Source organism: Seriola dumerili, unplaced genomic scaffold (assembly GCF_002260705.1).
Source record: "Seriola dumerili isolate Sdu_G_001 unplaced genomic scaffold, Sdu_1.0 BDQW01000149.1, whole genome shotgun sequence".
Lineage (NCBI taxonomy): Eukaryota > Metazoa > Chordata > Actinopteri > Carangiformes > Carangidae > Seriola > Seriola dumerili.
The window spans coordinates 4659774-4673394 of record NW_019174404.1 but is presented as its reverse complement, the minus strand read 5'-3'; the positions used below and the strand labels follow the sequence as shown (position 1 = coordinate 4673394).

The 13621-nt window shown below is 39.2% G+C and overlaps 1 protein-coding gene across 2 annotated transcripts in view; it reads left to right on the top strand.

The window, feature by feature from the left end:
• dtnb (dystrobrevin beta) overlaps positions 1-13621 on the top strand; it is a 35490-nt gene that overhangs the window by 5263 nt on the left and 16606 nt on the right. For both annotated transcript variants that reach the window (XM_022750171.1, XM_022750170.1), the window contains exons 6-10: positions 1817-1902; positions 2213-2367; positions 2479-2584; positions 3969-4135; positions 7177-7301. In XM_022750171.1, the coding sequence (XP_022605892.1) occupies positions 1817-1902; positions 2213-2367; positions 2479-2584; positions 3969-4135; positions 7177-7301 (639 nt within the window). The remainder of the gene's footprint in view (positions 1-1816; positions 1903-2212; positions 2368-2478; positions 2585-3968; positions 4136-7176; positions 7302-13621) is intronic.

The window sequence follows — 13621 nt, the reverse complement described above, 5'->3', positions numbered from 1 at the left end:
ATGTTCCTGTTAAAAAAGTTACTTGCTTTCAACCTTACACTCATGCAATTTGATCATATGCATGTAGTTGTGTGATTTTGAGTGAATATTTTAATATTTAGATTTTTCATACATTATATATTGAGTAAAATGTTCTATTACATTCTCTGCGGCTCAAGGAAATTTCTTTCAACTATTTGACTAAAACACTTGCATTGTTTATTTATTAAGCAAAAAGAGTCAAAAACAGTCAGTGGTTGTAGCCTCTTCAGAGTGAGGATCTGCTGCTCTCCCTTGTCTTATATTTCAGTGAACTGAATATCTTTAGGATTCAGATTGGTCGGACAAAAACAAAACTTTTTAAGATGTCACCTTAGACTCTGTTTTCCCTATAATAAGTTCCAAATATAGGAAATTACAGACCTGTAAAATGAAGAACTAGCATTTTATTTCCCAAAATGAAAGTCAAAAGCCCTTCCCGCACTGCCAGAGATAAAATTCTAGTGGAGAAATACTGAATTTGTTTATAATATTTTATCATCTTAAAAGTAGTCAAATTTGAATATATTGAGTGTAAAATACTGGAACATAATAAATACTGTCCATGTGTTCATTTTATTGTAGACTCTCAAGGTTGCTAGAAGCTCCAAATTTACAAAAAGGCACATGAACTTCTTTCATGGAAGCTACTGCAGCCTTGAGCCTCACTGTACAAACTGATATCTTGGCAATAAGCTGACTGATGTTGGAACAAATACACATCTTCTAGCTTTTTCCATCACACCGCAGATAGAAAAAGGCGCTATCAGCTCAAGTATCCCTGGTGATGCTTTACTGTATATCCGTCCTCTTAATGTGCGCTCTGCGCTCAAGGCTCCAGACACTGTGCATCCTGGAGCACCGAGGTTTATTACTGACCGTAAAGCTCTCTCATTATTGTACGCTGTGTGCTCGGATTGATTGGCTGCTTGCCCTGTCCATTCATGGACCTCATTCACTTGGTTTACTTTTATCCGTAAGGCCACTCTGGTCCCGCTCCATTATTATTCATGCTGCTGTATCTCTGGGAAACTTCGTGGAAATGACTGACTGTGATCACAGGAAGTGGTTTCGCTATCTTGTCCCTGAGGTCCAAACTGAATTAGGCAGAAGAGCTTTCATGTACCTCTGCTCGGAAGCCAGAGCTAAATGAATCTGAAATGAAAGAGCTGGTCTCTCTTGGCAAGTTAAAAAGATTTTAAAGGGTCTTGAGGCAGACTAATAATGACCTGAATATAACATATTAAGATGTGATTTAAGGTTTAGTTAATGATTTTTGACATTTCAGGCCCTAATGGATTCAACAGCACTATTACACTGATTTGTTTCAGTTAAATGCTTACCCATATGAATTGCTGTATGTTGTATTTATTATAGTACAAATGTTTCTTTGGGTCAGCCTTTTAAATTATTAATCTCAGCATTAATTCTCATCTTAAAGAAAGGTTCTGCACAAAAATGGATTAATATAAAAATGCATCCTACTTTTCACTGTAACCTAATTTTGTTTTCAATGGTCATAAACGTGCAATGTTTCTCTGCAAACATTATATTAACATTTATTAAAGCAGTTAAACAGTGGCCACTGTGGCCAAAGGTGACAATTATGGGAGAATGTGAAACTTAGTTAGCTAACATTAGCAACCAAAAGCTATAGTCATACCAGGCAGAGTAACGCATTGTATTGCTGCTTTTAATTTATAGGACAAATAATAAGACTATTATGTTATTATGTTATTTCTCCATCAAAAGTCACTTTAATGTACAAATGAAGTGTCACTTTTTTTCCTCCTTGCAGTGAAAGCCATGGGAAGCTGACAGTTTTCTCAATGAAAGCAATGCTGGCAACAATGTGTGGAGGCAAAATTGTGGACAAACTACGTTGTAAGTACATATTTTATGACCTTACGTTTAACACGTCAAAATATTTAAATGTAAATTAGCTGCATTTTTTAAAAATTTGATTTGTCCTGGGTAGCTGAACATGCTTCGTTTTCCAGGGACAGGTCAAGTTTTCGTGTAGTTGCTCAAATTAACCACATGAGGGCGCTGTTGGAACACGCATGCAGAATTCATTTACTGTCTTAACTGCTGAGTTTATGCACTGTGGATCAGTAGTGCATTCACAGAAATGTGAGGAGCCTGTTTGCAGTGTTGTTGCTGAGAATGAAGTCTGACAGTTTCTGTCTCTCAGATATTTTCTCACAGATTTCCGACTCGAGTGGAGTCATGGTGTTCGCTAAGTTTGATCAGTTTCTTCGGGAGGTGCTGAAGCTGCCCACAGCTGTGTTCGAGGGCCCTTCATTCGGCTACACGGAGCATTCGGTGCGGACGTGCTTCCCTCAGCAGGTAGGATCCTTGAACACCCTATCCTCTTCTTCTTCTACTTCTTCTCTGTCTTCTTTTAAATTTGTAATAATGTACATTTCTCACTGGACACATGTTTGTGTTTGTATCCAGAAGAAGATCATGCTGAACACATTTTTGGATGTGTTGATGGCAGATCCTCCTCCTCAGTGTCTCGTATGGCTGCCACTCATGCACCGACTTGCTAATGTTGAAAATGGTAAGTTCTGGCCTGAATGTGTGGGCTGATTTAGTAGTAGATGTACATCAGTTAAACTGTGCATCCATGTTGGAATTTCAGCATTTGAACATTCAAGTCCCTCATTTGATTTTTCTACATTTGAAATTGACATTGTCCAATGACTTGATATGAATTTCTATTCCTTAAAACTGTCTTTACCAACCAGTTTAACATGTACCACAAAGTGTGGTTGTAATGCAGTTGACAGGGGTTAACTCAGTAGCTCAGTTAATTTGAAAAAATAGAAATTGTGATGTAGTTATAAAATATTTATCCCCCATATTTATGTTTAAGAGGAAAACACATATAGGATTATAGATGCTACCCCCTGTCAACTGCATTACATGAGATCATTTTTTATTGTCACAATAACGAATAAACTACAAGCTGAGAGTCAAAACGGATTGCTAAAAACAAAATAATTTAACTGATAAATGGTTGAAACCTCCAGCTGCTGCCACAGAAGTAGTTCAGCAAACAGACAGAGAGAAAGAAAAATGAAAATCATCTCATCTCTCATGACGGATGTTGTTGAGATAAAGGGGTACTTGAACGTCGTGTAGTGCTGTGGGCAGTTTTAAAAGAAGTATTCAGATCCTTTTCTTCAATAAGTTCGTACCAGTGTTACAGTGCAAAAATAATCCATTAGAGGTACATGTTCTGCAAAATCCCACTCGTGTAAAACCTCAGAACTACTATCAGTTTAATGTACTTAAAGTATCAAAAGTAAAAGTAGTGGCCTCTGTCAATGATATATTTTTTACATATGACATTATTGGATTGTTAATACTGATGCAGCAATGTGTAAGTAGTGTTTCACTATCGCAGCAGGTTGAGGTGGAGCAATATTCACAAGATAAATCATAGGGAACCTGAGATGACAAATTGGGCTACAGAAATGTTTTTATCATCTTTTGGACTCGCTAATCACACACAGGCCAAAATGTTAAGGAACCTCTAGTTTAATCTGTATCAATATGTTAATTTATCATTTATCTTTCTTTTTTTTTTTTTTTTTACGTTAAATCTTAATCTGTAAAGTTACCATTAATTATATCTGTCAAATAAATGTAGTGGTGTAAAGGCAAATCCTCCCTCTGAAATTTAAAGTAACATAAAATGGATATACTAAAGTAAAATTTGACTTAAATACATTTCTAGAGTTAATCTGCTTCGATACTTTCCACCACTGATTGTGGCGGGTATGTCAGATATTAAAGGTTGGGAACCGCTGCTTAAAACTAACTGCATGCAGAGGTTTTTCTTTTTCAGTGACCCTGTAAGAAGAGATGTCACAGCTCGACTGAAAATCCTGTCTGTGTTGTTGTTGTTGTTGTTGTTGTTGTTGTTTTTCATCGCTCAGTCTTCCATCCGGTGGAATGTTCATATTGCCGGAGCGAGAGCATGATGGGTTTCCGGTATCGGTGCCAACAGTGCCATGGCTACCAGCTTTGTCAGAGCTGCTTCTGGCGTGGCCATGCCAATGGTCCCCATAGCAACCAGCACCAGATGAAGGAGCACTCATCTTGGGTAAGGCAAAACCTTGATCACTCACAATTTTTGTTGTTCCTTTTTCTAAACAATTCAAAAGTCAATACCTCTCCATGAGAATGATTTTACAACATAGCAGACTATTCAACCGTCCTCCTACATTTCCTGTCCTCTCAAAGCAATCCAACAGGGGTTTTATGGGGTTTTAGTCATTTTGGCAAATTAAATTGTATTGATTGAATTCGCCATGTTGCTGCATTCCCCCGAAGCTCGATCATTATGTTATAAATCGAAACAAGGGAAGTCATATGCGCTGAATCCCAAATCCAATTCCCATCCCACTCGTTTTTTGTACAGAGCTGAATGACTCGGCTCGTGAAGCCTCAGGACCGGAATGACTTGCGTGAGTGCATGAAAGACAAAACTGTCTGAAGAAAACATGATGACATTTATGGTGAAGGTTAGGTTTAATCTGTTCTGGATGTTTTTGTGACAAATTTGTGTGAATCGAATGTCTATGAAACACGTCTGTGACATTGTTCACCATGTCATCTGGTTTCCAGCTCTCAGAACCATCTGCAATGTTTGGTTTTGGCATTTGGCAGCATTTTCAATTCACCTCTGTTCTGATTATCTGGCAGTACTACTGGCCAAAGAAAATATGACTGCTCATTAAGGAGTCCATTGCTGTGTCACCTCCTATCTGCCACCAAGTTCATATATATTTGTATGCATTGTATGGGCAAAGCAATTTCACGCACGAAAAGAAAATTCAATGTGCTTTACATTAAAATTCATACAACATGTATAGAAGAATATAATAAATAAAATATGTAGTATAAATACATCATGGACACAGTTGCAGTAGATCATTGGGCAGTTTGGACCAAAGTAAATGACAGCACCATAATATTCTCAAAAACTACGACAAAAAATGAATGAAAAATTTGTTGCATTTATGGTATTTACGCCACTTTTTGCTTGAAATACAATAATGCAATGTTTCACTTTTGCTTCATGTGTTACTTACACCTATGCAACAACAGCACAAAATGCTGTAACTCATCGGTGCTTCAAACTCTCAGTTCACTTCTCGCTCAGATGTGGCTCACAGCCATCAGCACACCGTGCCTTTTCCTCACTGTAAAAATTAGTTTAAATGTGAGGAGTAGCTGCCAGTTTCAATCAGCACTGAAGTAATAAAAGTAATACAGTAGTAATCTAAGAGTGGACAAATCCTGCTTCTTTTTTTTTTCAATACCAGGTGTCCATTAACTTTATAAAGATGTTTACAGATACCTTCAAATAAGGAACAACCTGTGGTCAAACATACCCCAATATACTGTAACGATAGGCCAAGACATGACATTTCAGATGAGATCCTTAACAATCAACCCGGCGTAAAGGGTTCAGTTACTTTCTATCATGATATTCTAGAGGTATCTAGTGATAAACTGCGAGTAGCCTGGGAACAGGAACTCCAGAGGAATGTGCCCCAGGAACTATGGCAGGAAATACTTCACAGTATACACCGTATTTCATTAAATGCCAGACACTTTTCAGTTCAATTCAGAGTTGTGCATAGAACTCATTATACCGAATCCAGACTCTGTGCCATTTTCCTGGGGATGTCTCCTCTTTGTGAGAGATGTAAACAGGAAGTAGGTGCACTCATTCACCAGCTTTGGTCCTGCTCAAAACTTGAAACCTTTTCAGTCACTTATTGTCGATTACGTGTCAAAAGCCTTTAAAAAAAAAAAAAAAAAAAACCCAGACCTCACGGTGGATATATTCGGCCTAATCTCTACTCCGTCCTCTTTAAACAACTATGAGAAATGAGCCATTTCTCTCTGTACGCTTTTGGCCAAAGGTTTAATTTTGCAGAAACAAACCCTAAGTCCCACATTTGAGAGCTGGCACACATGCTTCACCTCAATATACACTTATCAACAGGGAAAATATTCTTCACAAGACTTGGCAACACCTTCTTGACAGATGGGAGGGAATCGGCAGGACCTCCACCTGACAGCTGAGATAGTGTCACTTGCACACTTTCTTGTATTCTGATAAAAAATACTGTCTGTGGAATTCAGCTGCATATACCGAAGTGTTTGTGTGTGTGTTTTTGTCTTGTTAAACATAGCATATTTTGAGAGTTCAATGTATTTTAGACGCAAGGGAAGAAATGTTTACACAGTGGAAATGGACTTAAGGGAACTTCCCTCCTCTTCATCATGTCGAAGTATTCTAAAACAATAGTAGCTGGTAACTTTCTTAAGATGTTTCCCCCTGACAACGAGTCCTGTGTCAAACTTTTGTGCATGTTTTATTTATTTGCTATTTTTTCCTAAATGGTGGAGCATGCTACACTGATCATCCTGCCTTAAGGAGCTGCAATGATTAATTGATTCGTCTGACTTTTTTGTGTTAGAGGACTAAAACTTAAAATGTGTTTCAACGACTTTTCTAACGTCCCAGGAACATGACAGATATTGTTCAGGTCATATCGGAGTCGTAGTAATTATCACTTTCTGGCTTGTAAATATCATTCATAGTTCACACAACATTCGAGATGCAATTCAGATTTTTCTCTGAAAGCTCTGATGTATCTGACTTGGCACTTAATAATCTGGAATCAACCTAAAACCTGAATTTAATGGACATGGTGTTATACTGTCAGTGCACAGAGTTTTCAACCCTTAAACAAACAACTCTGCAATCGTACAACCGTCCTCAGTTGTCTGATGAATGGAGCACATGTAGTAAACATTTTTCCCATACATCCCATGTGACACGAATGCAGCATAATGGCCGAACTGCATTACAGATTTAAGGCTGTAAAGCAGTTTGGATTACAGCCGCCAACAAAACTGCCTGTGAAGTAGCAGATACAGACCCTTCCTGAGTGTGCACAAACCGCTGCTGATCCACACTTTTGACACAGTAAACAAACTGTTGACCTAGTTATGTAAATGGCTTCTGAAGCAGCTTAAAACTGTTTCTGCTACTCCAACACGATGACAGCAGCGGATACAACAGACAAGGTGACAATAATTTGTTTTTCCTGCCTCTCCTCACAGAAGTCTCCAGCCAAAAAGCTGAGCCATGCAATCAGTAAATCTCTAGGCTGCGTCCCCATCGGAGAGCCTCCGCATCCTGTGTTCCCCGAGCAGGCTGAGAGACCACAGGAACTCACCCATACTGTGTAAGTGCCATTCCCAAGACATTTGTTACCACTGGTTGTGTCATTAATGAGGGATACCCAGCCGATTTGTTGATTAACAGTACAGCAAGGCCCAGTGTGCTCATGATCTATAGTCTGTTCTCTTCATGTAACTGCCTCCATCTTTTCCATTTCGCTCTCTCTACATGACTGATAGAGTGCCAGCTAAGATGTCAAGCCCCTGATTATTTGCTAACGCGGAAATGCTGATATACTACACGGTCTCAGAGGCTGCCGCCGTTAACAGCACAGTCGTCCTCATCAGTCTGTTGGCAATGAAACGGGGACGATGGTATAAATCTCACACTCCAGGCTTTGAAGCTCCTAGAAGTCATTATAGGAAATGCATTATATTCTGCTGCTGTCTTAAACCCTGCACATTCATTTACATTTCAGTTGAAAAATGGTACGATTTCCATAATCAATTCCAGCGCAGAGATGCATCCGCAGTAGTCCACATCGCTAAGGCCACTTCATATTTTTCTCATCATTGTTGCACTGAAACTCTGATGCTTTTGGCCTCCACCAAGACACAGTCTGATGATGTTTCAGATTTTTTTTAAAAAAGTGATAGGACCACAGGAAATCTCTCAACTTTCTCATTGGAGTTTCAACATTTCTCATAACTCATTCCATAACAAAATCCCGCTCCATATTCCAGTCACGACCATAAATATAAAACTGTCTGTATATGCTTTTGCTGCTGGCAAGTGTCAGTGAGTAATTGATCGTGAGCTACATCATGGGGGGAAAAGTAGCTCAGTGAATGCCAAGAAAAACAGACCCAACGTAAATATATCAGCATGATTTCCTGTTGTACTGCGTGATAGATACCATCATCTTTGTATCAGTTCTCATATCCCGGCTCAGCCCACTGGCGGAAGGATTTTTTTCTGCATTGTGCCCAAACTTATGCATTTAAGATGAAGTCTACATTTGCATAAATTTACAATTCATCACAACGTGGAGAATCAGCTGTCGACCTGGATGTTTTTTTCCCAACTGAGAGATGAGGCGATTGGATTAGCCCGCACGGTATAGGCTTTCTAGCATGAAATTACATCACACAAGTAGATTAATATTGATTAAAATAGAATTTGTGGCTAAAACTATTTTGGATTACGTCTCTCCAGTGCCCTCAGCAAGCAGTAATCCGTGTCGTTTTTTTTTTTTTTTTACGATGTTGATTATTTCAGATGATGGAGGCCCCAAGAATATTGACTTTGGTCCATTTGGGGCTCTTGGTTATATTGGATTTTGTAGCACAAAGGCCTTTCATTATAATTCTTTTTCTCTGAATGATTTTTCCATGAAGGGTCCTGTTTGAGTATATTTTCTAAAGACAGATATGTAAGTTATTTGCAGAGGTGGAAAATGATTATGTACTTTTACTCAAGTATTGTACTATCTGAAGTACTTGTACTTTAGTTGAGTATTTCCATTTTATGGTACATTTCAGAGTGTTCTTTTATCACCTCTACAATTATCTGGCATAAGTACTACTACTAGTTACTTACAAATTAAGATTTTACATTGGAAAGAAAACACATGAGAAGCCCGTATAATATGACGTATTATCAAAAATCAAACCAGTGGTACCCTATCATTTTGGCTTGTGACAACTTACAAAAATGTGAGTTGTTAGCACTTTTACCAAAGAGACATTTCTCCTTTAAACTTGTCAGATGGTTTCAGTTAAATAACTTTTAGCCCAAATAGGTCAAATGATCCAATAATACACAAAGCAAAGATTAAAGAAGAGTAAAAAAAAAAGCTGTGTAAATATTTCTGCCACTTCTGGTTATTTAACAGATAATGTATTTCTCTGTGGTATTTCTTAAATGGAATTTTTGGGGCAGAAATTCTAGGAATTTCTTGTCGTCATGTTCTCCTTTAAGACTTTAATGGACAAAGTGCATTGTCATGCTCTTGCAAATGGCATTTCAAGGTTGGTGGCACTGTGTGTGTGTGTGTGTGTGTGTGTGTGTGTGTGTGTGTGTGTGTGTGTGTGTGTGTGTGTGTGTGTTCACTGACTTTTAGGATAATGGATGTGACTGTTGACCCCTGAGACTTGTTTGTAGGTCCCTCTGTCTCTATTGTTATGTCTGACGCAGGGAAGTTATCTACCAAAAGTCTCCATCTTTGATGATGGAGAAAAAAAAAAGGTATTTGTGGTTCCAGATGTAGTTATTCTTTTATTTGTGTATTGTGATTAAGTAGCGCCGCTCATCAACCGTGCAATAAAAAAGATGTTTTTAACCTGATTACCTTTCAAAATAGGAATTAATCAGCAACTGCCATTCTCTATTGTGGTTCCATATTTAACTGTGCATGTCTTCAAAATGAAACAGGTATATTGGCAAATCATTTTCAAAAAAAAAAAAATGCATATATGCAGCAGAATATTACAGAATATGACACATGATACTAGATTGTAACATTTGAAGGATGAGAGGATTTGTACCACGTTTGTATCTGTTAAGTATGAAGCTTCAGCCAACATCTGGTTAGCTTAGCATAAATACTTCAAACAGGGGGACACTGTTAGCCTGGCTCTGTCAAAGAGCAACAAAATCCACCTACAAGCACGTCTAACGTTCACAAATTAGCATGTTATATCTCATTTGTTTAATCTGTACAAAAACGAAATCTAAAAATGACAACGTGTGGTTATATGTGGGTTTGATGAGAAGATTAATACCAAATACTTTGTCGCTCTGTTTAATATGTAGCTACAGCTAGCTAGGAAATGTTAGCTTGTTTTAGCATAAACAATGGAAATAGGGGAAACAGCTACCAATACAATTTTAATGAGCTATTTGTAAGTTCTGCTATCGCTACATAGCCAACGTTAGTATCAACAGTTGTTTACTTGCCCGTCGAGAAGAAACGTCGTAAGTTTAGCATCAAACTTCATTCCTTTACTTGCCAAGAGCTGTCTCCAGTGATGGAAAGCAATGTCAATATTAAGCTTGTCTCTATCACATCTTTTCTACTGATGTTAACATGCTAATAAGCTAGCCCAGGTTCGTCTCCTCACTTTTCGATAGCGACTCATTGTAGCCTCCAATCTGCCCTGATTGACGCTGCTCAGAGGGCGCATTACAACCTCTTGTCTTGTAAATACAACGATGGCCAAACCTCTTGTCAAGCGACAATCACCACCACCAGCTCCCAATAAGGTGTGGCACTGACCTTCTCCTCTATAACTCTCAGCAAGAAAGCAAACATTTCCCAAAAAGTTGAACTATTCCTTTAAATCCATCTGTAAATCTTCTGCACTCTTTGTAGCCATGAGCCATGAGGTAGAAGAACTGGCACTAATGGAATAATTCCCATTTGTTAACGGCCGATTTCAGAGAAATTATGGGTGAATACTGTAATTATCTGCCTACCGTTCCCATGTTGATTTGCCTGCTGGCTACAGAAATCTTCCCACAAACTGGATCTCTCAGATAATTAGTCACAGGAAAACTGCCAAACCTCCAATTTTGTTCTACTTTGACTCCATTTTATTGATGATACATAACACCAAGAGGTATGTATTGTTGGTATTCTGAAACTAGCGCAGCCAGTTGCCAATCCGGATGAATGTTGTCTGCGCAGAGGTGTTATTTCATGTTGTACACCAGGAGACATCCATCAGCATGGTCTCTCAGGTGTGTGTGTATGTATGTGTGAGGGGTGACTAAGTGCCTGTGAGTGAGTAATAATGGCAGAATCAGGGTAGAGCGTCAGGTTTGATCAAAACTCCCAAATCGAACGGACATGAGACTCCCAGTCGTCCAACCCCCTCGCGTCGTCTCCAGACAAAGTGCAGCTATTCTGACGCTGTTTTGAAATATTTACTGGCATCTGAAAGCAAAGACTAACAGCGAACTGAGCTGTGAATTTTTCCCTTCCACTCAAACTGTCAGCGAGATTCTTGGGGATTTGTGTTTTGGAGGGGAGTTATAGGTTTGAGATGCACCGTCTGTCTCAGGAACTTTAAATCTATGATACGGCTTCTTACCTTCAGACTTAGCACCGCTTCTGCCAAAAGACTTAAAGCATGGAAATAGTCTAAAAGTTTGAAAAAAAAAAATAGGCATCTTACCTTACTTTGCATTAATGTGGAACACACATTTGGGCGTCAGATTCTCAGTGCCATGTTTAATATTTAGCAACCAATTTTCCACCCTCTATATAATCCCCAGAAATCCCTTAACATTTTAAAATGCCTTCCTCTGTTTTACAGCTTTTTTATTCTCCGGGTCAATGCAAATTCCATCAGTGTCATCAAAATGGGAGAGGGCAGGCATGTAATTCACTTTTCTGTGAGCGTGATCCATTGGGTTTTTATGGCCAAGGTACTGACAGCCTCGCAGGGAAATAGGAGCGCCGTTGCCAGCAGGAGAGGATGCTTCATGTTTGGGTATTATTTTTAGCTGGCTGAGGGCGATTGAAGGCAGCCATGCATCCGTCGTTGTCAGAAATAAGGTGAATGTGTTTGTGTGTGTGTGTGTGTGTGTGTGTGTGTGTGTGTGTGTGTGTGTGTGAGTGGGAGCGTGTGTTTGTGTATGAAGCGCCACCAGACTTAATTTTCCCCCTGAACCTTTGCCAGCTGCCAAGTGCAAGGAAAGGGTGTTACATTGTCATTCGCTGCACACAGGTAGAACGAGGCTTAGCGCATTGCAGACTTTGATCTCATAGTTCCTAAATGTTATGTCAACTCACTCCAGTTTGACCTCCAGGACACCGGCTGGATGTCTGTGCTTGGACTGTGTGTCCTTAATCAACATCTCTTCAGCCCGTGAACCACAGGGCTGCAGATGCTGATGTGAATGAGTTAGAATGAATCCAATTTTTTAGAGGGAAATGAAATACGGCTACTCAGAGGCTTTTACGTAAGAAGAAGCTCTTTTTTTATTGCTCCCTACTGCGTAAAAGGACTGATGATTATTTATAGAAGGATAGCTGTGAAGAGCTTTGACTTATGTGACTTGCTGAAGGTAATGGGGGAAGAGTTGAGATACAGTATGGAAATGTATAGTATACTATGTATAGTAGAGGCTGTTTTACTACACATTTTTCTCCTGAAGGGATGAGAGTAGATTTGTGCTTTTTTTTTTTTTTTTTTTTCCTTTGTAGAGGTTGCAATTGAGGCATTTTGAGCAAATGTCATTTCCCTAATTTCCAGGGAGTGTGTTAGCGAGAGGTGAAAGGACAGTCAGAGCAGAGAGCTTCAGAGAGACAGAGAAGAGGAGAGAGATAGAGAGAGAGTGTATGTGTGTGAGACAGAGAGAGAGAGAGAGAGAGAGAGATAGAGAAAATCTACGTCGTCATAGAGTCACGTGACCGCCGAGTTTCCTTGGAGACAGCAGCAGTGTAGTACATTGAGATGCTCGCCTGCTCAGTTGAGGGCAGGTTAGGCATCTGGCAACAGCAGCAGTTGGATGTATTTTGCCAGCCAGGCAGGTGCTTTCTCTCCTCACAGAGGTAAGTGTGATGGCTCGGGTCTCGCCTTCTGTCTGGAGCTCACCTTCAGGGTGGATTACTCTAACATAATGAGCGTTAAATGAGAGGCAAACATTTTACTTCTCTGCTTCAGAGTGAGACTACAGGGCAACATGTGCAGCTTGGAGTAGTGACAGTTGCTTTGCTTGTTATTATTATTATTATTATCGCATGGAACATGAGAAATTAGCAGGATTGTGTTTGTGCAAATTGCCGTAGAAACTAAAAAATTAGGGCTGATGAATTACTCATGTAGGACCGTCCGGGGTTTTCTATTGAATCTGTTAGGCTCGTCCTGAGGGAAATTTAAATGCAGCATGTCTTTAAAAAGAACATGTTAACCCCCTTGAGCAGCCACATTAATGCAGGGAATATGTTACTTTAGTTTGTGAAGAAAATAACACTGCAAATTATTTGGAAAACAATTGGTGATGCAAAAATCTATTTTCTGTTTTGTTTTTAGTGGCACAGTAATATTCAGAAAAGACAATGTGTGCTGTTGAGGCACTTTGTGACACTGTAGAAAAAGAAAAGCTCTCAGTGCTTCATGCTGATAACAGTATTCTGCACAATGTGGATATAAATAGTTTGATTTGGCAAAAAAAATAAAAATGCTGATTGGACAAATACACATTATAAGCTGTTCAGTGCTTTGCCTTTTATGTGGTAATGAGAGCTTTAAATAAAACAGTCAGTTACAATAGGAATCGGGGCTGATAATTACAGGGAGACGCTGTGTGCAGATCGAGGAGATGCAACTACAGAGACATGGAAATCAAGTGCCGTCGTGAGTGGCTGCTATTTTC